The sequence below is a fragment of the Melopsittacus undulatus genome, chromosome 4, assembly GCF_012275295.1.
Source record: "Melopsittacus undulatus isolate bMelUnd1 chromosome 4, bMelUnd1.mat.Z, whole genome shotgun sequence".
NCBI lineage: Eukaryota > Metazoa > Chordata > Aves > Psittaciformes > Psittaculidae > Melopsittacus > Melopsittacus undulatus.
Window position 1 is genome coordinate 56,475,650 of NC_047530.1, and position 24,028 is coordinate 56,499,677.

The 24,028-nt window shown below is 36.6% G+C and overlaps 1 protein-coding gene across 2 annotated transcripts in view; it reads right to left on the minus strand.

Moving 5' to 3' along the window:
• The window catches only part of PIK3C2A (phosphatidylinositol-4-phosphate 3-kinase catalytic subunit type 2 alpha), a 53,783-nt gene that overhangs the window by 15,918 nt on the left and 13,837 nt on the right, over positions 1-24,028 (minus strand). For both annotated transcript variants that reach the window (XR_004081145.2, XM_005153273.3), the window contains exons 3-17: positions 20,176-20,276; positions 18,472-18,629; positions 15,467-15,587; positions 14,604-14,715; positions 13,939-14,018; positions 13,764-13,827; positions 11,336-11,479; positions 9,143-9,185; positions 8,843-9,056; positions 8,642-8,764; positions 6,879-7,046; positions 2,187-2,292; positions 1,279-1,421; positions 596-784; positions 31-124 (exon numbers count right to left, since the gene is read on the minus strand). Coding sequence is in view for 1 of the 2 variants with exons in the window: in XM_005153273.3 (XP_005153330.1) it covers positions 31-124; positions 596-784; positions 1,279-1,421; positions 2,187-2,292; positions 6,879-7,046; positions 8,642-8,764; positions 8,843-9,056; positions 9,143-9,185; positions 11,336-11,479; positions 13,764-13,827; positions 13,939-14,018; positions 14,604-14,715; positions 15,467-15,587; positions 18,472-18,629; positions 20,176-20,276 (1,860 nt within the window). In the remaining variant the exon portion in view is untranslated. The remainder of the gene's footprint in view (positions 1-30; positions 125-595; positions 785-1,278; positions 1,422-2,186; positions 2,293-6,878; positions 7,047-8,641; positions 8,765-8,842; positions 9,057-9,142; positions 9,186-11,335; positions 11,480-13,763; positions 13,828-13,938; positions 14,019-14,603; positions 14,716-15,466; positions 15,588-18,471; positions 18,630-20,175; positions 20,277-24,028) is intronic.

Genomic DNA, 24,028 nt, shown 5'->3' on the forward strand with positions numbered 1-24,028 from the left:
AAATTCACTTTAGCGTATGCAGAGTCTTACCTGTACAAACTGAGGCAGGAAATCTGTTAACTCATCATCACTTAATGTCTCTATCCAATTCACAGCTGTATTTCGTACTTCCTGATCAGCAAACCTAGACAGTCATCACAAATCCACATTAAGTTTATTTTGTTCATGTAGATTTTACCTTTTTTCTTTTTGAGATCAGCTAGACACAAAACATTCAATATAATGTCTTTTAACAGCTCAGTAGAGGACCTGCAAGTTTGAGGCCCTTCATTACCTAAGATGTAAACACATACACATGTTTAGGACAAGAATATCTCAAAACTTCACTCTTGACAGGTTGGCTGTATAGCTTGCTGTCTTGTGACAAATCAGATTTCAGAATCCTAACCACTACTGCTATTCTTTCACTACATGACTTAGCTAAGCCTACATGTACAAAGTAAGCAAATGTTTTTGAAGTATTTTAAGAAAATTTAGCTTTTGCTGTAAGAAATTTAGCAGTATTTCCATACAAACACCATTCAGAATCTTCTGAAGTAGAGTCATTCAATGTTCAACATACACATGCAGAATTTATTTACATTGCTTTTCTTACTTTGAATCAAGCAGTTCCAGTGCAGCTAAAGGTGATAAAGGAGGCCACTGCTGAAGTAGTGAATATATTTCTGGAAGACTTGCCCAGTCCCAGTGAGGGGCACTAACCAGGATTTTTGGTAGGCTATTTGTATGACTATGACAATAATGTCTCTTCTCCCACAGAAACTCTTTATCTTCTTTTGATAGTCTGCAGACAAAAGCAGTTCAGTTTATAATGCACCTTACAGATCATCACCTGAATAACCCCAGCACTGCTTCTAATTGTATATATTTTAATACACAAAATAGGATGAAATTAAAATGGCCATTTCCACCATGAAAGTCAAAACAAGAAGCAAAATAAAGCCTCAAACATTAAGGAAACAGTTTTTCAAAGTTATACTTTGGGCAAGACAAAAATACGTTTTAGTATAATGTGAAATAAACCAAAATGTTCATGCCCCTGCTCCCTCTAACTGAAAAAATGCCAAGCAGGAACAGGCAGCCAGAAGGGTAGCAATCTTGTAACAGAGAATATGACACTAGCCATGGAAGGCACAAGTCAGTTCATTAAGTTAGCACCATTATTTCCCCAAGTCTAATTCAATCTCTTGTTTAAGCCTCTAAGGTCTTTAAAATGTATCAGAATTGTATTAAATTGTCACATACAGAGAGACCATAGGTAGAAAGAGATTAACATACCCAATAGTGTTATCCTTGGAGAGAATGGCAAGGAGACGTTGTCTCAATGGTTTTTCTAATGTTTCTATGGAATGATGCACAGTAGTCTTTGCAGCTTGAGGAATTTTATATTCAATGTCAAAAGCATGGGATGGGAAGTCAATCTAAAAAAAATAGAACATATATATATATATATATATATATAATACAAGTCCCTAAGAACAGTACAGAAAGCTCACCCTTCCAGCAACCTTCAGGCATCTGAACTCTTGAGTTCTACATGTGTAACAGTTTTCAGACACTGATTCTTGAATATTTTTTTCTATCTTAATTCTTGGACAAAATTATGGTTCTTAAACATACGTCAGCTGTGTTTCTGCACAATCCAGTAAGCTGGAGTACTTCTTAGAAATGAGGCGAGGATGCTTAGAGTGAACACTAATCACAGAATTATTAAAACCTGCATTAGTGGTTTCAAGCCTAAACACCAACTCCAACTGCACTTGGGGGCTGCCAAACCATGCCTAACAAGATGCCTTCTCTTTGGAGAGAAATTTGGACTGAATTTACAATAAGAGGTGCTTATGTTCTGTAAAGAACCTGGAATTGCTACTATTTGGATCTAGACAACTCCCATGTCAGCATATGTTTCTACAGATTGCTTTGCAATGATGTTCTCTCCCAATACTGATTGCATATGCTAGCAAGGCATCGGCAGTTTCTCTTATTTCAAGATAGTGATTCAATAACTGACTTGAAACAGCTTTCCATTCTTTGACCTTAATGCTTAGTTATAACTATTCTATACTGGCTTAGCAATATTTATACTCTCCCCAAAACTTTAACTGATCTATCACCACTTATGTAGGAGTTAGAAGTCACAATATTCAAACAAAACATCACCAGATGAAGTCAAAATTATATATCACCTGTAATACTATTCTTTCCATATTTCCTTTCTTACTGGCCATCCCTGACGCATGATGTGGATGTGAGGTCCAGAGTTGCAAGAGCTTTGTCCCACAAGTTAACAATCTGAGGAAAAAAAAGCATGTACAGGTATTAGCGTCACAATCTGTGTACTTTAACAAAGTATTACTTATTAAAATACTATCTGGAGATCAATGGTCACTATGATGAAACATTTCCAAAGTATTAGTGTGGTACAGGAGGACAGTTCAAACTGAGTATGAGTTTCACAGCACAGGCAAGAACTTATCTTTTGACAACTACTGATGTTCAGAAAAGAACCCAGGAAATCAAACTGTACTAGCCAATACAGCTTGGAGCTTTAAAAAAAGGCACTAGGATTATCAAGCATCAAATTACTTTCTTTCTTTCCACCAGATGTCCTCTGTTACTTTAAGTTCTTTAAAGCACTGCATACAACTTTCAGGCAGAGAAGGCAAAGGAAAAAGTTCAATGCTGACCTAGTTAAATTAAGTGTTCCTTATTTCTTAAGGGAGAAAAGAAATACTCTTGCCTCTGAGGAATAAAGTGAGCACATATTCTTACCTTCTTAGAAAAAAGGCACAAGCAGATGAATATTATAGACATCACTGCTTGCCTGGGCTTTTCACAATACCAGATTCTGCAAGAGCTTATCAGATGATGTTTATATTTCCCAGTTTATTCCCAATATCAATACTATTTCAAATTATAGTAAGGCACAACTAAGGATGCTTCATAAATCAGCTAAACAATGAAAGTTAGGGACAGAAAATTTCTATCAGCCTTTAAAAATCAAAATACAGACTCAAAGACTGACCAAAAGCCTTAAGTATATTTTGAAAGATGTTTTAGGGTTTATGATTTTCAAAGAGCAGTTCTTTATAGGTACATATTGATTAACTGGGAGCCAATAAAAATTACTAAATCATGCCACTAAAGCATAACTGAACAGCTTGTTCATTTTAATAAGTCTCTAGTTAATACAGATGCCACAGCCTTCTGTCTTATCCAAAAATAAAGATATTTTAAGCCTCTCCAAACACACTTAAATTGAAGGGATTTTAACTTGACTATGGATTCTTCTAAAGCACAGACCTTTTATTCTACCTATATTTTAGTTAGCTGCAAGTTTTAGCTCCTGACTGCTACTTCTGCCGCTCTCCACTGTAACTGGAGTATTTGGCTACTCTCTTTTACTAGATCTGGATTTTATTCATGTAGACTGCAAATGGATTAGACCACTAGGATCTCAACAGCTGGACGACGCAGGACATCCAGTAAACACTGGCACAACACATTTTATTGTAGCACTCTGCATAAACAGAAAATAGATTTCTACCAAAACTACTGACTGTGAGAACACCATCAGCATGAAGACAAGATAAATTCGCAATTGAAAACAAAAACTATCTTTACAATCAAATACCGTTAAATGTGATAGCGTTCGACACTGTCCCACATGACATCCTTGTCCCTAAATTGGAGTGTCATCAATTTGATAGGTGGAGCACTCGGTGGATAAAGAACTGGCTGGATGGTCGCACTCAAAGAGTTGTGGTCAACGGTTCAATGTCCGGCTGGAGACCAATAACGAGTGGTGTCCCTCAGGGATCGGTGTTGGGACCGGTCTTGTTCAACACCTTTGTCAGTGACATGGACAATGGAATTGAGTGCACCCTCAGCAAGGCTGCCGATGACACCAAGCTGTGTGGTTCAGTTGATCCACTGGAGGGAAGGAATGCCATCCACAGGGACCCTGACACTCTTGTGAGGTGGGCTGATGCCAACCTCATGAAGTTTAACCATGACAAGTGCAAGGTCCTACACCTTGGTTAGAGGAATCCCAGGCACAGCTACAGGTTGGGCAGAGAAGAGATTCAGAGCAGCCCTGCAGAGAAGGACTTGGGGGTGTTGGTTGATGAGAAAATGAACATGAGCCAGCTTCAGTATTCACTTGCAACCCAGAAAGCCAACTGTATCCTGGGCTGCATCAAAAGGAGCGTGACCAGCAGGTCAAAGGAGGTGATCCTGCCCCTCTGCTCTGCTCTCGTGAGACCTCACTTGGAGTATTGTGTGCAGTCCTGGTGTCCTCATCATAAAAAGGACATGGAACTGTTGGAACAAGTCCAGAGGAGGGTCACGAGGATGATCAGGGGACTGGAGCACCTCCCATATGAAGACAGGCTGAGAAAGTTGGGGCTGTTCAGCCTGCAGAAGAGAAGGCTGCGTGGAGACCTCATAGCAGCCTTTCAGTATCTGAAGGGGGCCTACAGGGATGCTGGGGAGGGACTATTCATTAGGGACTGTAGTTACAGGACAAGGGGTAACGGGTTGAAACTTAAACAGCAGAGGTTTAGATTGGATATAAGGAAGAAATTCTTTACTGTGAGGGTGGTGAGGTACTGGAATGGGTTGCCCAGGGAGGTAGTGAATGCTCCATCCCTGGTGGTGTTCAAGACCAGGTTGGATGAAGCCTTGGGTGATATGGTTTAGTGTGAGGTGTCCCTGCCCATGGCAGGGGGGTTGGAACTAGATGATCTTGAGGTCCTTTCCAATCCTAACTATTCTATGATTCTATGATAGATACGAGACTGAAACACTTTTGAACAGAAGCCTGAAATAAGCATAATTTAGGAAAAGAAATTCAAGTTTTAGTGGAGACTGAAGCAGCTGTAGGGCATCCTTTGAATGCAGGAAATCCTAAGTGCTCAAGCTGTTGGAATCAGCACCATACAAAATAGGAAGTGGAACAAATGAAGCTCTATCTAGAACCAGTGGACACGAACCCCACAGAACAGACATAAGCAATACACAGAAATAACTGTCCAGGAAAGACTTGGTTGTCTTTCGGCAACCTTGGCTGACAGTTAGATAATTTAAGCTTCCAGTAAGACCTAGAAGTGAGAAGCACATGTAAGTAGAAACTTGCATAAATCTTCAAGCTATTTTGCAATGGTGTGATCACTTCTGCAAAAATCATGCCTAATTCTGACATCCGTGGTTCAAGTCTATTTCTTCATGTTTCATTGAATAACTACCAAATTGATAAGCATTTTGGAATACTCTTTGTAATGAAAGTTTAAAGGACAAGGCAACTTGAACAAATCCAGAAACACGTAAAGTTACAGGAGGCTTTTAACTCTTAGTGAAAAAGGTATAGTAGGATCCAGCAGCTGTACTCAAAGAAAGGCCTGTTCAAACTTGAAATACGCTTTAAAACAGTCATTAATTATTCCTTTACTTTTTAAATAAATCCTGCTGTGAATCAAAAGGGGTAATTTCAGAACATTCTGAGATCTCTATTACTCAAACCAAGCTGATGGAAGAAGTGGCTTATTTTTTCTATCTATGAAAATTCACCTATATTTTAAAATATATATAAACTTTAAAACAGTATTTTGCTTCTCTCGCTGGTTTACATATTACCACCCTATTATCAGACTTCAGATTTCTTTAAAAAGGATTAAAGGAAAAAAAAATAAAATGAACATCAAAAATTCTCCAGTTTGGGTCCTGCATATGTAAACTTAGGAAACATACAGCACTGAATAATTTGCAGCCAGGGTAAAAATGCCTCTAAAGAGGCATATTCTATAAAGAATAACATTATTTAGAAATACTGCAGATCTTAAAAGTCTTTTTATTTCTAAACATTTGAGTCATTACTATATTTTGCTCTACAATCGGGACTGAGTGATGGTAAGAGCTTATTTTCCTATCTTATGACAGTTTTAAGGCAAAGGTGCTTCTTTTCCAGTGACATGACAGAAGCATAACACACTGGTTACCTGCTGTCAGGGTTCTGGTCTGTTTGGTACAGCACTAGGCACTATTCCTGCTAAACCCAAAGTTTGCTGCAAACACTTTCTTTTGCAAGTGGCACAAGACTCCCAGATAAGTGGTGGAATCACTGTCCTGGGAAGTGTTGAAATGCCATGCGGATGAGGCCTTTAGTGACATGGCTTAGTGGTGAACTTGGCAGTCCTGGGGTAACGGCTGGATTTGATGATCTTAAAGATCTTTTCCAATCTAGTTGATTCTGTAATTCAAAGTTGCATTCTCTATCACCACGGCTCATGAACTGGCTGAGAACTGGCAGGTCATACTTTATCTGCTGAAATATGTGAATACTGACTGAAGTGCCTCTAGCCAATATTAGGTATTAGAACTCATGAAATGCCACCTACCAAGACCACACTCTTTCAATTGAAAGCAGGCTGTCAATTCAGTAGGCAGTGACACCTGCAGATACATTTAACTTAATATAACTTACAGGGCAACACCTGAATGTCAGTGGATTCCTCAAAGGGTAACTTGAGTTGTACTTAACTGCTGCATACTTACAGTTAGTACTAACATGACCTCTTTTGGCTCACATTACTATGAATATTTCCTGCAAATAATATTGCTTTCATCCAAACAATAATCAGCTTTTGTCAGCAGGTAAGTTTTTTCCAGCCAGTCAGATGGAAAAACTACAACACAGGATTGTGTTTTGTACCCTATTTAATTGAAGGTACTATTTCCATAGCAATATAGTTTAATGAGTCTTACTTTTATCATAGTCTACTACATTCAGTGTCAGATAAGCAGTTTCTCTCATTTTTGGAGTGCAGTAAGCTTTATATAGAGTAAATCATATTAATCTTACCCATGTTTTGGATACTTACCGCCTAAAATCAAAAAGAGGCAAAGAAACCTGACCCAAAATTTCTGGACCCCTTCTCTGCTTATTTGCGTCAGGAGAACTCCCACTACTTTGATTTAGGATTCCAAACAAAGTCAGACATAGGACTGATTCCAAAGGCAACTGTGAAATTTGGATGGGGAAAATTATTCTGTAAAATAAAAGTATGAAAAATAAGTCAGAGGAAAAAGACAGTAAGTTACAGGCTCATATGTATAATCCTTTCATGTGTCTTGCTTTCAAAAAGTTCATTAACATTGAAAAACAAGTGTTAAATTTCCATGCAGTCATATTCTGCTCCACTTTATCTCCCACATCAACAGTCTGAAAAACCTGCTAAATTACACTTCTGTAGCCAGATTTTGAGCAACTCCTTTTAATCTTTGTCTATTAAATTACATTCCTTACACAGAACTGCACTGTCCAGCATAACCAGTCTTCCCACTCTACTCACTAGGAGGACACAGAGTTCCATGTTAGCCACTGTCAGCTGACAGTTTCCCATCCAAATTAAAGAATCTACTTAGAACTCCTGAAAGCTAAATTCAAATGGTACAAAACCAGCACCCATAAAGAAAGCAGTTGAGGAGTGTACACCTCAATTAGCAATTTAAACTCAGATCTTTGTTTACACTGCTTCTATTGCTTAAAATGCTCTGTAAGTTTGAATCTTCTGTAACACATCAAAATACCATTTTAAAAGTTATCACAATGTAGTACTAAGCCAGTTACACTATAAAACACTGCTTAGAACCTGCTTACAATAACTGCAATCTAACCCATTTTTCATTGTAGTACAGTGGTATTTTCCAGCAAAAGATCTGAAAATTAATTCTTGCATAATCTGAAAAAAAAATTTAAAAAAAAAAAAATCAGTAGTTGGAGTACTCTCTGAAGTCAGGTATTCTAGAACCTGAAACTCTTTCCTGGTCTGAAATCATTTGTACTATAAACTTTAAGGGTATTCCTCCAGGTCTGTCTCTGACCTTCAAAAACAGGCAGGAAAATAGATATAGGGCAATGTGGAGCTCATCTGCTGCTCCACTTATGACAGGCTGCCTGATAACTATTAAGCAATAAAGAGTAAGCTGTGCACAGATATGAAAAAAAAGGATGTTTTCCTCTCTCAGTTATCAGATATCACCTGCCATCCTCTCCCTATTTTTTCCCTGCATGCCTTTCCTTCTACCTTTCTACCCTCTTCTCCTGCCCCATAATAAGAAAGAAGTTCAGGAGCTCAAACCAGACATTCCCATATGCTACAGATACTCTCAAGAACTTACGCATCTGCTCTCTTTCTAGAAATAATCCTAAATTAGTTTTTTAAATTCAGATACAAAGTTCTTACCATTTATTCAGAATAAAAAGTGATTAAATATGATTAGTAAAAGTGAGTTCCTTCTCCTCCCCCATTCACATAATTTGAGCACTGCTTGTAAGCAAGTTCTATTCATCTTTCTTTAAGCAGCACAAACTGTTCCCATTACAAGTTATATTATGGCCTTCCCAACTCCCTATAAGTGCATACTACAACACACTAGCAGAGGGCACTTGTCCAACATTTCCATTCCCCACTTTTAAAATGAATAGTGAAATATAAGTTGGGATATTATTTCTGATTTTGGGCACTATGTGTCACACACTTTTAACACTTCAAATGGAATCCGAAGCAAGAGTTGCTTGAATGACTAGGTACTAGCTAAACTGAAATATTTTAGTGAGTCTTAATGTGCTGAAGTTACTTACAGTTCATCCCATTTAATCAAGTAGAAGAAGTTCTTGTATGTGCCAACCTTCTTGGACTGAACAGGTTTAAACAGATCTTTTCCATTATGGGTCAGAGAACAAATCAAGTAGTATTTTTCGTAACTGGACAAGGAAAAGAAAGTAAATTAAACAAAAAATAATCTGTAAAAGGATGAATTTTACAATTAATAAATTACTCACTTTGATACCCAACCAGAAGAAATTCCATGAGCAGCAAATATTGTGAACTGGAGGTGTTCTGTGGCAGTCCATGCCTCCTTGGTACTCTTACCAAGTTTTGGAGAAGCTGCTGCAGAACTGCTACATGAATTCGTGTGGAGTTGCAGAAGGGCTTCAACTGCTCTTGTTAACTGGTTTATACTCACTTTCAGAGGGTTTTCAGGCTGCAGTGAACCTAAATTATAATATAACTTTAATGCATATATTCCTGAATAGCCACCTGAAAGTGGTTTTTAAATAAAATTGAAAAACTTTACTCACTGGATGAGCTCTTGCTGGTGTCACAACCACACTTTAAGGACACCTGCACAGTGAAGTTAAAGCAAATGTCAATACCAATAAACCCATATGAAATTTCCATTTGTCTTATATATGATACACAGAAATCACAAAATATCTGAATTAGACCCATATTTGGGTTTATGCAACATCCTTTTACTCAAAGCTCCTCAAGAGTTAACTGACAGCACCACAATTTCCACATCATGTCGCAATTATTCACCAAGTTCAAAAACTCATGTTTTTTTCAAGTCACAACTACTTTGGTATTCTTTACCAACTTTTAAAAGACACAGTACATTGGAATATTGTTCAGAATACCCTGAGTAGAGACAAAACATGGCCAAGACTGTTACAGACAAATACAGAAGCTGTTAGCTCTACTACCTGGTTATTTAAGTCTGAACAGATGTTCTGTTTGTGGCCTTTGTTAATGTATCTTCTGTAGGCAGATTTACTATAAGTTTACGGAATAGAAAAATGTTAAACAACCGACAAAACTGAACAGTAAGTACTGTTACTTTGTCCTATCTGCTGTGTTTGCTTCTTGGTCTGCTAGAACTGAAGTCTAAACATGATACAGTGTTACAGCAATGTCAGTTCTCAACAAGGACACTGTCAAAGCCAACAGGTGACAAACAAATCACAAGAATTTACTCCCTTCTAGGAAGGGTTTCAGGCCAAATTCAGCTTCTGATAAAACTAAAACTTTTAATGAAAACTAAGTTTGTGATTTAAAAACAAACCCAGTGAAATTCCTAATAATTCACAGAAAGTCTAAGCAGCTTGCCAGAATTGCCACTGAAGAAATAAAATTCTCCTTACACTTTTGATCTATTAATTGAAAATTTTGCCAACTTTCAGTTTTAATTATCAAAACTTCACATTCTTATAAAAAACATGCATAAACTTGGGGGGGGGGGGGAAATCACATTATTTTTCCCTTTCAGAAAGGTTGCCATATCTTTTCACCATACTTGTCAAATGGTCCAAGTACTTCTGGATGACAGGATACAAAACTGTTGGAACAGCACTCTAAGTTTGATTTTTGACTTGGCAATTTATTGCTTTCTTTTACTTTTCAACCACTTCTTCCAACCATAAAACAATTACTAAGAAAAGCAAACAATATAAGGCTTAGGTGCAACTGGCTCCAATCTTTATAGTAGTTTCATTTCTGAATGCAACCTCTACATGCCTTCATAAACATTACTGTTTAAGCCACTGTTTGTCACAGGAGAACTTTAGGGTTTTACTGATAAAGTACCACCTTTTTCAGATTCTACTAAGATAGCATTATTTTTGGGATTTATTTTTACATTATTATTATTTTGACAGCTTTCTTCTATCAAAAAAACAAACATTGAAGAAATACTTAACACATTATTTCACCAAGTTTCCTTCATACAACTTCTGAACTTCCCTGCAAGAATTTTAGTTCTTGCAACAACTGTATCTGGTCTGTGCATTTTGAGAGACTTCTGTTCAGTATTACAAATGTATCACAGAACTGATGAAGCCCAAAGTGAACAGAACAGCACATGAACCACCACTCTAATAAGGCAGCAGGACAACTGAAACAGCATTACAAGGCTACTTCTTATTTGCATACTTCTCCACTAATGACTGTTTTGACATCGTGCCTTGAGACCAATTCTGCTCAAGGCAGTTTCATCATCAAAACTGTGCTATTTGAGAGATTTGATTTTGGTCCCTATACTCAGGAATGCAGGAGCATAAACTGTTAAGAGTTTTAAGATGCTGTTGCTATTCACATAAATACGACACAGGAAGTGCATTATGTGAATTCGTCCTTTAAGCATAACTGCATTGATTTTAGTGGGCATGAGCTAGCTGCCAGTTTCCCTCAGGCAGATTTAGTAGCATCTGCTGCAATACAATCTGCAGTTACAGAATAAGTATTTTAAAATAGTTTTAAGAACAGTCACTATTTTGAACAGGACAGGATTCCGTAAGCAAGCAGTTAATGCATTAACAGCAAACAGATGTTAAAATAAAATGGAAGATATCAGGTAAAATAAAAAGCAAAAAACAACAAACCAAAACATAACCCTGGACTGTTGCTGGCATTTTCAGCTACGAAAGATTGTGAAGTAGTGTTTATCAGTGTTAAGAAGCATACCTCAGAATACAATTTATAGTGTCAAAGTTTACCTCAGCATTTTTAATCCTTGGAAGATTAACAGCCCTTCTTAGCTTCTTTACTGATTCCGTTATTGCAGGAGTCTCTACACAATCCAACGTAGAACAGATTTTTCTGACAGTCTTAATTACATGATCTACTGCTTTATGCTGGTTCTAGTAAGAAAGAGATTCATCTGATCACGATCATGAAACCCAGTATTGTTTTAATTTTTATATTTTTTAATAGAATGCATTGCCAAGAAAATTTCATTATGAGATGCATATCTCAATTACATTAAACTGTGGTGAAAGAATTAAACAAAAACTTCAGTATTGAGAGCTTCCCTATAGCACAGTTATCAGTGCCAAAACTTATTAGTATGGATTATAGTACAGGATCCTGGGAAACACTGAGGTTTCCAACTGTTTTGCTATTAAGCTGTTGGCAGACAAGTATTATTGAATGAGATATTAAGCTCAAATTCTCTCATGGCACTATAAGTGTAGATTAAATAAAGGATATTCAATTAGAGTGAGGAAGGAATGCTAAAGAAGCAGCACTTGAATTTCAACCCTCTCAAAACAAGCATATAGGTTTATATAGTATAGCTTCCATAATGGAACTTCATCTTTTTTATTTCACTTTAATATACTTTGGGAACAAGGCTGTTGCAACTTTTGCCTTACATATTATTTAAATGGTTCTTCCATATGCAGCAATTGCAAAATGTAAATGTAAATGCAAATGCCGAAATGTAAATGCAAATGCAAAATCTTGAGGAAGGAAAGGAAGGGGGGTTGCACACTTCACAGGAATCTTTTTTGTTTGTGCTTTAGTATAAGCGAAGTCCTAATCCAACTTCAAAGAACACGTAGAAAATGAAACAGATGCTTCAAAATAACTGTTTACTTTTTAAAGACCTTATGTATACGTTTCTTTCACAATTACTTATAGTCACTTAGAAGAGATTAGTGTAACACGCCCTCAAAATCTAAACTGATTCGCGGCCTACACCATCCCCGTCCCCCCAGACATATTCTCATGACCTTCCTACAAACGGATAACAAAGAAGCCATTTGAACCATAAAGTTTTTGGACTGGGAGTTACGTGGCAACAATTAACCTTGTCCTGGTAAGAAAATAACCATGTAAGTCAGAAGATACTGTAAATATTTAAGCCATACTTTCCAAGCTAACATGTTAAACATAACAGCTGTTTTGACATATGAAAAGCAAAATTTCCACTGCTGTTTTCCTCACAGATTCTCAAATTAACCTGAATAAAATTCAAAGGCTATGTACAAGTTATTTATGGATTACTTTATCCCATTTCACTGATTAGCAAGCTTCAGCTACTGAATATGTATAGTAATTCACTTTAGTAAGTGAAATTTAAAATGCAGTAACTGATGATATTTGAACCTATCATCACCTACAAGTTACATCTCCCATCCTTAAAGACTGTAGAAAGAGTAGAACATATAAGCCTGAATTGAGATGTTTTGCATTCCTCACCTCAGCCTATGAAATCACAGTTAAACAAGCAAGCTGAAGCAGCTGCAAGAGCAAAGCAACAAAACCACCACCATATTAAGGAGTAGTAACATCCCACTCTTCTACAAAAAGACTGTATTCAAAATTACCCTTGAGAATAGGGTGAATCACCATCAACGTAATTAAATAACATCAAGGGAATATGTAAATAGTGGACATCAGTTTGTTCAGGCCTGCATTCCTTTGAGAGGCAAATATCAGGAATGAAAAGTATTGTAATTAAGTCATTAATTTCAAGACTGTTCTTATAGAAACAGCTTAAGGAACATAGCGAATGTTTGAAAATTTACGTCTCCAAGTTAAACTAAGCTTCTCCTTTTAGAGGTAAGGATCTTCAGCTTGCCTTTGCATTTGGGAAATTACTCCAAATTACTCCACATGCACAACGTTTTAAGCTACCTATCATACACTGAAACAGCAATGATTTTGACAGCATATTTTAAATTAATCCAATAGAGCAAAATAAAAAATTATCACAGTTTGTGTAAAACTTAGTTGTATTCTCCAAACACGCTTCAGTTACTCCAATTCTACCCACCAACTAATGCTCACCTGTGTCCATTTGTATCTGCTACCAATATAGCATTTATGGTTGACAACTGACACAGTCAGAATTCACACATTTTCCCTATTTGCACAAATTCATCTCTTTTGAGATTTTTAAGGAAAAATGTTAGGGCTTGGAAGATACATTTCTAATCCTGATGATTAGGTAATAATTAGTTTCCAAGAAAAGCTAGGAAGAGGAAAGCAATCTAAAAAACCATGATTACAAACTTACATTTGACAGCTTGTTCAGATCTCTGTTTCCCCAAGAATACCTGCAAGTTTTTTTCCCAACTATCTCATTAATAAACTTTCTCACATTACTTTTGGTTCAGCAATAACTTGCAATGACCTTACCTCATTTTTAAGAGCTATGTTAACTTGCTTGTGATACACATCAAAAAGCTCTTCAATAGAAGACCTACAAAAAATAGTAGTTATTGATTAAAAAAAAAAAATAAAAGAGAATAACATAACTTTGGTCAGAAATTAAGCAGTGGACTTGATTACTAAAACAACCACATAATATTACCTTATAACAGGCTCTCTAAAAGGCTTTTCTACTTTGTGGAGGTGTTTGGTTAGATGTATGGGTGTTCTGTCATCATCATCCTGCAATAAAACATTAGACACATGAGAACTGGATTTATTACCTACAATTTCTAATACTGTTCTATAAGTTTCATTATTAATATCCATGGAATAAAAGGAGAAGACAGACTGTAATGTCTTTAAAGTGAAAAAGAAATAACTAATTAACAGCCTATGACGTATGTATATATTGGGACAGGGGGAAGAGGGAAGATACAGTAAACAAGTGCTTAACTATGCAGAAATCAAATATTTCTCCCTTTGTCTATGGTTTGATACATACCTAATTAAATGCAAAAACTGTTCTCAACTTTTATTTAACTCAAAATTTGTTGCTTGTCTTTTCAGACCTCAAGTTTACTCCAAATGGTTGCATGTTTTCCAGCTATAGTGCTTCCTAATATCATCTGTATTTATATAATTTGCATTGTGAAAATTTATTATGTATTTCAACTTCTCTTAGTGTAAGAGGATACAATTCCCAAAACCTAGCAGATATACTAATTTGTAAACACAAAAAGGTTACGACTCAGATCCATCAACTCTGATAAGAGCTCTCAATCTCCTGAAGACTAGTGCTGCTGCTGCAGCTTAGGAGGTACTTACTGTTCGTGCAAGGTCGCTGCATATTACACTATGGGTCAAGAGCTGAAGTTTGATTTCTATATCCCACTTGCGACAGTTCTGAATATATTCATGACTTCCTATGCAGTGCTTACTGTTAAACAAAAGAAAGCTGTAAGTTACGTCAAAAGTACGCAGTGTTTGCCCCAAAAAAACCAAACCTCACATGGAATATTTGAGGCAACCTGTTGGCTCAAAATAAGGAAATGCTGAATTAACCTCCACACCATACTACTTGATCTGATTTTTACTTCTGCAGAACTTTGAGTATACTATTACAGATACCTGTACTTTGGCTAAAGCTTTTAACTGCTGTGGCTAACACAAAAACCTAATGCAGATTTGTAAATCATTAGCTTTGGAGAAGGAGGGAGGAGGAGAAGGAGGAAAAAGAAGAACACAAAAACCAAACAAACAAAACCAAACCAAACAAAAACCAAGCAAATACCCCACCAAAACCAACAAAACAAAACAAAAAAACAAGTAACACAATTATTAGGAATCAGAAGTCATCAGTAGATTTCTTTTCATGGTTGCTAGAATTTGAAGAGCAGCTGAAAACTACAATATCCATCTACAGAAATGCTCTAGAAATCTGCATCTGAAAAGGCTTGTGCTCAATACAACAGATGGCAGATTAGAACAGATTTCTAGGAAGGTGATGAGAACTCCCTTTGCTGCATCCCAGAGCAACTCTAGAGATTTTTGATCTTTGTGCAAAGTGCGATTATCCCATGTTCTTAAGATTTCTGCTTTCACACATTTAATCATTAAAGACATACTTTCCAGTAACTGTGCCATGAAAAGGCATGAAGTTAAGTATTAATGAAGAAGAGTTCGCTTACTTCTGTAAAACTTCTTCTTGGCCACAGACTTTCAGGATATAGCTGCCAATATCCACTTCATTCAAATCATCATGCACCCAGCAAAGCGCCTGCATTATTATAAGCTCAACAGGGGAACTCACTGTTTAAAGAAATTACATCTAAAAGTTAAATATAAATCAAGTAATACTAACAATCATTCACTCACAAATTGTAGTTATTTAATGAAATTTATTTTTATACTCATAGCGAAGACTCTTACGCTTTTATAATCTCCTAAATTTAATAGTCTGAGGTCTTCAGTTTTGGATTTTTTGGGGTTTTTTCCTCGCAGAAAAAGAGTAGTCACTTGACCAGAAGTACAAAAGCAGTCTGCTGCCTGTTTTCCAGGAGTTTTTAGATAAGGACAGCCTTTGCTACTTAGTGTACAAAAATCAGTATCTCAAGAATTGGAGATAGAACTTTTCTATTTGCTCTGCTTTGGAGGAAGTGACCATTAGCCGAATCAGACACAAATCCTACTGAAAGTCCTTTTTTCTTTCCATTTGTCAAGGCCAGTTTCCAGATTGTACAGATCAGATATCAGACAGCATCACCAAGCCTTTGCAAAAAGCAATTCTACCAGTACTTTCAAGCTCCAACTGCTGTTTTAAAAACAGTTCTTCCATCCAGCAGCTACAGAGTGAAAGAAATAATCCTGGTCAAAACCAAAAAATCAATTCTCCCACAGCCACCAGCTGTCACTGATGAAAAATACAGATAAATTTAACACCATAAATACTTTAAATACAAAATGCTCTCTATCCCTCCCTACCTAGTTTCTGATCTTTCTAAATCATTACAAACCATGTCAGTAAATACCTCACCATTCCATACAAAAACACTGTATAACAGCATTTTTTTAATCAGTACCTTCAGACTGTTTTGCTTTTTTCCTCCTCCAGGGACCTTACTAATTTTCACAAATCTTCAGAATGAAATGTTTCTACTACGGTGGATATAGAGAGGCTATCCCACAACAGTATTTTCCACAGGATAACACAAGTGCTTTGTTTCAGTAACAGATGACTAATTATTACAAGCATAGAGGTCTTTGATATCATATGAAGAACAAGTATGTGGAATTCAAGAACAAGCAATGAAAAGAGGTATGAATTCAGAAACACTTTTCAACTCATTATTAAGGCTTTTTAACTTATTAATTTAGAGTGAAGCTCCTGTACTACCTTCAGCAGATAATATGGTGGTGGTCAGAGAAAAAAGATGCAGCAACAGTTTACAGACTACAGCTACAGTCTGCATCAGCAAAGGTCTGCCAGTCCTGCAACACCTAGTGGAATAATACAAAGATCATGCTACCAATGCTTCTTCCCTGCCCTCCGTCTTACTGGAGGACATTCATTTCTTACTGACACACTCTGATTATTCAGGTAGGCTTGCACTTCTCTGAGAAATCTAATAAACACACACACACAAAAAAATAGGTATATCCAAGATAAACTCTGATGTTAATCCATTTTCCTCCTGGACCCTTTCTAAACATTGAGATGTCAGAACACTGGCAGACTTCAGTTCCTTCTCTGCAGGACTGAAAAGCTATACTAAAATAGTTCTAGCATTAGTACAGTAAGGTAGACAACAACTTGACCGAGTACAGAAAAAATTAAAGGAAGAGAGTAACTTTAAATACATCTATTACTAGTCACATAGGAATTACAGATACCCATCTTTCACAGGCTATGGAAGGCAAGTAGTTTTAATTGTGATTAGTGTCAGCATCAGATAAATCAAGAGAGCAGAAAGCACAAAAGATAAGTGGGGCTAAAATGCAAAACATGTCCCAAGATAGTCACGGAACTTCTAGGAATAAGTGGCTGAAGCCAGAAAAGTTTAGGTGTGCTACCAAAGCCTCTGTAGGAAAGGATTAATCCTGTAATATTAGGAAAGTATAAACCCAAAGATCAAGGGCAGAAACCCTTCCCTGGCTACACTTACATTCCACCTAATTTCTTAACAAAAGAGTATAAAATCTCAGCAGAATAACTGTTAGGTCTAGCAAATTAATAAGGAATGAAAGCACTTATGCACTGAGAACTTGCTTTCAAATGCAGCAGCTAGTTTCAATGAATAATAGAACAACCTTGTGTCTTTTGAGAACCAGCAAGTCTAAAACATCTACACCGTTAGGAGAACCAAATAATAAAACCCCACCACAGCAGAGATCCTCTACCAGGTGTCACAGTCTGAGAATGGGAACCCACACAAGGACTGAGATACTACACATTAGAGAAGCTAAAATATAAGTTGCTCCTGAGGCAATTTATCATCAATTATTTTATCACCATGAACTGCCAGAATTGGACAACATCCAGAGTTACAGCCTTTCGTGCAAACATGCTGTGCAGTCTTGATTGCACAGAAAATATAAATTTAGGTACAAGGCAAAAGTAAAAGTTTCACCCCAAGCTGACTATTACTCTTGGTTACCCATAAAACTGGGCTCTCTAGCTGTGGCACAGTGACAGCATTATTTGAGTGTTTGTGTTCATAAGCATGTATTGAAATCAAGTAACAGATAATTTTCATGTTGATTCTGATTTCCCAACAGCAATTTGTCTGAATTTAGATAGCCTGCAAGAACACGTTAGTATGTTGAAAAAACAAATTAAAGTTAAGAATCTGTGTCCTGGTGTTGTTATCCTCTCAATAAGCATAAAGTAGGTCAAACTCATGAAAAATTATTTTAACATTCCCAGCTGTGGATAGCATGGTGCTTCTGGTTTGCTTGTCTTTCCTTTTTCAAAACAAGGTTTTACTTTGTCAGCTTCTAAATATTTTCTGATGGAGGCAGTGACTCAGAATAGATTCCTTCTTCAGTTACCTTTTCCATGCTCCCCACGAGTAATCCATACACCTGAGACCCAGGGCTTAGAACAACTGAAAGCTGCTGGCCAGGACAGAGTGTACACTTAACCCACCTTTCTAAGTCTCACAAGCAAACTCCAATTTGAAAAGCAGAAACATACCATCACATGTGAAAGTTACTGGTTGCTGGAATTCTTCAATTTCTATAGAAACCTTGATACTGGCACTCTCCCCACTTATGTTTCTTTGCAGCATGACTGGACTCAGCACAAAGCCTGGATTTGTTTGCCGATTAGCATACGGAAACTTGGTCCTCAATCTGAAAGTACAGAGAGTTTATGAAACACTGCAATGGATAAGTCTAAGACTAAAGCAAAATAACATGGTAACAACCACAAACCAGAACAGTAAAAACTACCTTTTGCTCTTTACCTAAACTGGATGTGTAAAACACCATTTAATTTTTCTACTGTCAATATAACATTGCCCACAGTAATTATACACATAGTAGTTACATAGGAAAAAAAATACAAGCCTAGAATAGAGCTTAAATAATTAATAGGTAAATGCTAACAGAACATAGGCAGCTTCTGTAGAAGCTAAGCCCTAAACCAGTTTTTAAAAAGCTAACCCATAGCATTTGTTGGAAAACATTTTTTAAAGAGAATAATTCCATTTATGTGCAAGAGACCACAAAACTTTTTACATGTCTCAGTTTTTGGAAGTTCAATCTGAACTTAGATACTATGCAGAAAATAGTTATTTCAAGTCATGGAAGTTCCATTTTAAGCACAAGCTCTCGAAAGAAAGGGCAACAAATAGATTTAATTAGAAACTGGTGCAACAAGCCTCTTTTATGAGAGATTTCCCCTAATGTTGTTCATCAGGAAGTTTCATATGAATTCTCATTGGTTTTACATTTGTTTTTCTTTTTATAAACATTCCTGGTTTTAGAAGGAGCTGTTATCCTTCAGATTCAAAGATACCCATTTCCCCCATTATTTCTTGGATTCTGATCTTGAGAGACAAAAAGCCAAGGCTCCTAGTTTGTGTTCTAAATGAAGCAAGCAAAGCAAAACCAAATACCAGGAATCATTCAATTGTGGCAGTAAACAAAAACAAAAACAAAGGAGGAGTATTCTGGGTTATCAAGTCTCATGTTCTCTGGTATGACCTTAAGAAACTTCACCACCTGATCAAAGCAGGAATAAGTTTGAAGGTTTTATTTGTCACAGAATTCTAGTGAGGGAAGCAATTAAAATTAGAGCATTTAAGGGCTGGAAAGCCATTGCATGACAGGATTTAGTGAGGTGTATCAACGAAGGAAAAAAAAAAACAACCCAAAAAAAACCCCAACAAAACTCCAAATTCTTTCAAACAAATTGTATTAAAAAGATAGTAGATACAGAAAAATACTTTGAGGATAAAAAGTTATTATAAAAACAAGGGGGAAAACAGGAAAAAATCAAAGGACCAAAAGAATAAAGAGGAAATATGATAATCCAAAAACCTTGGTAGTAAAAAACTTTACAGTTCTGTTACATTCTTAGGGGGAAGGGAGGGGCTGGGGAACAAAACCAGCTCAAATACAAACAGAAGCAGCAACAAAAATAACAAGAAAAAAACCCAAACCAAACCAAAACAAACAAAAAACCAAAAAACAACAGCACAACAAAAAACCAAGCAAGACAAAACCAGGAAAAACCTGGGATAAGGGAAAAAAAAAGGGAAACCCACACATACTGAAATCCACCCCATCAAGCAACAAAGGCAGGACTGGCCCTGTCAACCTAACTAAAAAAAACAATTATTCAGCTTTTTTTTTTCTCCTTCCAAAAGCTGATTTGTGTTCAGAAATTTCTTACTTTGTCACTGCTTGAGAAAAAGCTGACAGCTCTTGATTCTGCCCTTCAATTTCTTGGAGAAGCGTGTTTTCTGTCAGCTTGCCAGTGGTCCCATTGTCTTTCTGCAACTCAGAGATAATACAGTATTGAAATAGCTGCAAACATATTCCTATAGCCAGCAAAGCCATCTGTTGATGAAAGATTTTAATGAGTCTGAGGTTTACTATTAGTTTTATGTCAAGTTCTATGTGGAGAAAAACACACATAGCAACAAAATTGGAAATCATCAAGGTTCACTGGACTCCTTTACAGAAGATAATTTATCTGACAGCATCATTATCAGTTAAGATGAAGTTGCAAGCAGTTCCTGAGCTCTCAGCAGTGACCTGTTGCATTAGAATTTGGTTAGATTTTGCTGAACCAAAGGAGGAAGACAAATGCTTTTTTCTTCCACATCTACGATTCAGCCTTCAGTGTAGTTCCAGAAAGAACCATTACACAAGTTCTGCCCATGATTACCTTTTCCTACAAAGCAGGAAAAGAAAAGTTGTGCACTGGAAGGAAACAGCATTCAGAACTCGTAACTAATCTCATGGTATGAAATGACTGCTGTTTCAATCCTTTATGCCATGTGCACCCACCAGCTCACAAATACATAAACCACAATCTTTGAAGTATTCAATCTAAAAAATAATTGCTAAAAGAGAACTGCAGTTTCAAACAACAAAATCCAATAAACTTCAAAATAAAACCAAACAAACTGACAACAAAAACATAACTAAACACAAACAAAAAACTGCAACAGTCTTTAATCCTTATCAGTTTCTGATGTAATTCACAATCCAGCCATACAAATGCTAGTGTGAGCAAAAAGCAGAGAGCAACTGGAAGAACCAGTGGCGCTGAATTGTAACTCAACAGCCTGTAGTCTAACAACCACCACTAGCCTGAAGCACTCATGAAACTCCAGCCAGATACTCCCTGGAATAAATTGATCATTAAGAGTTTGCTCATGTCCAACCCAGGGTCATTGCACACAGAGGATAAAGCCTTCTGACCAGTCACATTTTACATCCACAGCTTTTACTGTGCTTATAGAAACCAGGAAGTCAAAAAAAAAGCAAAAGAAAAGCAGACTATAGTTCTGAAGATCATCACAATTTATTCTTATTTGAAATAGTGATTAACTGCTTAACTAGTATGTGGGTTACTTATCGTTAGCTGACAAAGTTAGCTGAGCATCTGATTTAACTGAGCATATCACAAACTGTAGTTCAACTACACTCAGAAAAGGCAGGTCAAATCTGTAACATGCTAGAGACTGTCAGGTCTTTTCCTTTTAGCACTTTTTTTCCCTCATATTAACTTGTTTAAATAGTATAGCCTAAACTTGGTAAGGTTCATATACACAACCCATAACTGCTATTTGAATTGCATTTAAACCTAGTTGTTTCAGGTAAAATACTGGTTTCATGAACACTGAGAGTTTAAAAGGATAAATGCTATGTAACTGGGGATTAGCCATGCAATGGAAGCAATTAAAGCAGGAGGCCATCAAGCCACCAAACCAAGATTCAGAAGCACGGATAATACCTTGAATTTAAAAAGGTTTTTCTATTATAATATCTCAGACAAGTTTCATCATATAAAAATGCTTCTAGGCAACAGCAGGAGACCTGTTGACAAACCCCTGCAATCTAGCATATGTATTCTTTCAGCAGTTACACAATAACAAAAAAAATCATACAAGGAAAAGGAAAGTTAATGTATCAAGTGAGAGGTAAATACCTTTGATGAAGGTGCAACTGCTGATGAGTGCTCAAGACCAACCACAATCATTTGAAATCAAGAAGATGACTACACAAAGTTTTGTCTCCTTAGGAACTCCTTTTTAACTAAGCTGAGTAATGCTACAAGTAAGTACCCAAAGCACCTTGCAACACTAACCAGAGTATGAAAGCCCCACATAAGTGGATTACCAAGTCACACCAGTGATGCATCATTGCAACTTTTTACCATTATGTGACACTTTTGAAATATTTACAGCAAAATTTTCAGGTTATTCTGCTGTTAATTTCAAAGAAGTTTAGGGACCTACAAGGCAACTGTGCAGATGCAAGCTTAGCCAGGGTAAACAATAAATTCTAATGTAATGAGGAAAGAAAAGAAAAAGGCTTATTTTGTTACCCACAGTTGACCTCAGGGTCACATTGAGCAACAATCAGAATCTGAATTTCTTTAACTTCCAGATGAGCAAATCTGAGAGGTGCAAAAGCTATCAGACAGGAAATAACTTGCAAGAAAGGGCTCCAGACCAAATCAGACAAGTAGTTCATATCAGCACAGACTGCAAAAACAGAAATTGTCTGTAAATACCACTACTCTTAAAAACCAAAACAAGAACCGACCAAAATCCAAAAAACCAACTAACAAAAAAAAAAACAAAAGAAAAAAATAATCCACCAAACAAACCAATAAATTACAAAAAAAGTTAAATCCCATGAATTTATAAAGCCACAAGACACTTCACATCTGTGGAGAGGAAAGGTAGAGAAGACAACACCTAAAATAGGACAAAATTGTGATTTTGCCTCTGCTTTCGGAAATCAGAGTGACACTCAAGTATTTAAAGGGGAATACTGGATATATAGTTACTTCAACAAATATTGAAGCAAAATGCAAAGCAATCTATGAGTCAATGGATTACATAGAATCAAACTGTATCACTAGAAACTTTTACTAATATTTTTCTTTAAAAGGGCAGTGAGACTTGAGTTACTCAAGGGGCTGGGGTGGAGGGAAGGAGAAATGATCGAGACTAGTTGCAATACAAGACTTGAGGATGTTCTTTAAAGGAAATGCATACCTAGAGGTAAATGGGAATAAAATACAAAAGAACTGCAAAAAATACAAGCTACATAACTCAGATTCTTATACGAGGTGGAAAATTATTTAAACTAGAAAACAAAGTAGTAGCACAGGATGGGCAAAAGATAAAGCAAACCCACAGGTTATGTTGAAAGGATATCCATTTAAGAGACTGCTTTAAATCTATTTATTATCTTCTTTAATAACTCGGCATGAGCAGCAGAAACAACCTTGCTGATAACTTAAGAGTCTTGTATTGTCAGCTAACTTTAGATTAGAAGAGGAATATTATGGCAAAACTAGTTAACCACAGGCCGAGGAACACAAGTGGAAACTAAGTCTTGAAAGTTCAATTAGGCATTCACTGCAGGAATTTGCTATAAACTAAGAAATTGTTTGAAAAGGTGATGGCTTAAGAAAATCAGATCTCTTAACTGACTACAGAATTGATATGTGCTGTTGGGATGCCATTGTGAATAAAGCAAATGCAATAGAGGTGTATCAAGCAGGATGTAATGACCAAGTAACCAGCACTGGAAAACTGACAAACACATCACTACATAACACAACAAACTGAAGAAGTAAACTGCTGTAAAGCCCAAATTTACATGCCTTTCCAAATACTAGGAAATAACTTGAGTTCATACACCAGAGCTCAACAGTAAGTGGAAAAGAAATAAAATGAAGTTAGACTCAAGATCTTCATACATGTATGTTAAAAATGCAATCCCTTAGAAGCAGAAGTAACGGGTTGGCTTTGGACCGATCTCCACTCTATTAAACTTTTGCCAGAATACTGTCAACTAGCCCAGCAAAAACAGGAAATCCTTCAAATGAGGGGCCAAAAATTTCACTTCAATGGAAATTCAGGCAGCCCTTTAAGCCAAAGTCTAGTAAGTGTTCCTTTTTCTGAGAATGAAGGAAAAAACATCACCCATTTTAGGAGAGGGGGGAAGAATTAAGTAGCTGTTTAGAAACCATCCTTGACTAACAATAGTTGGGTTTT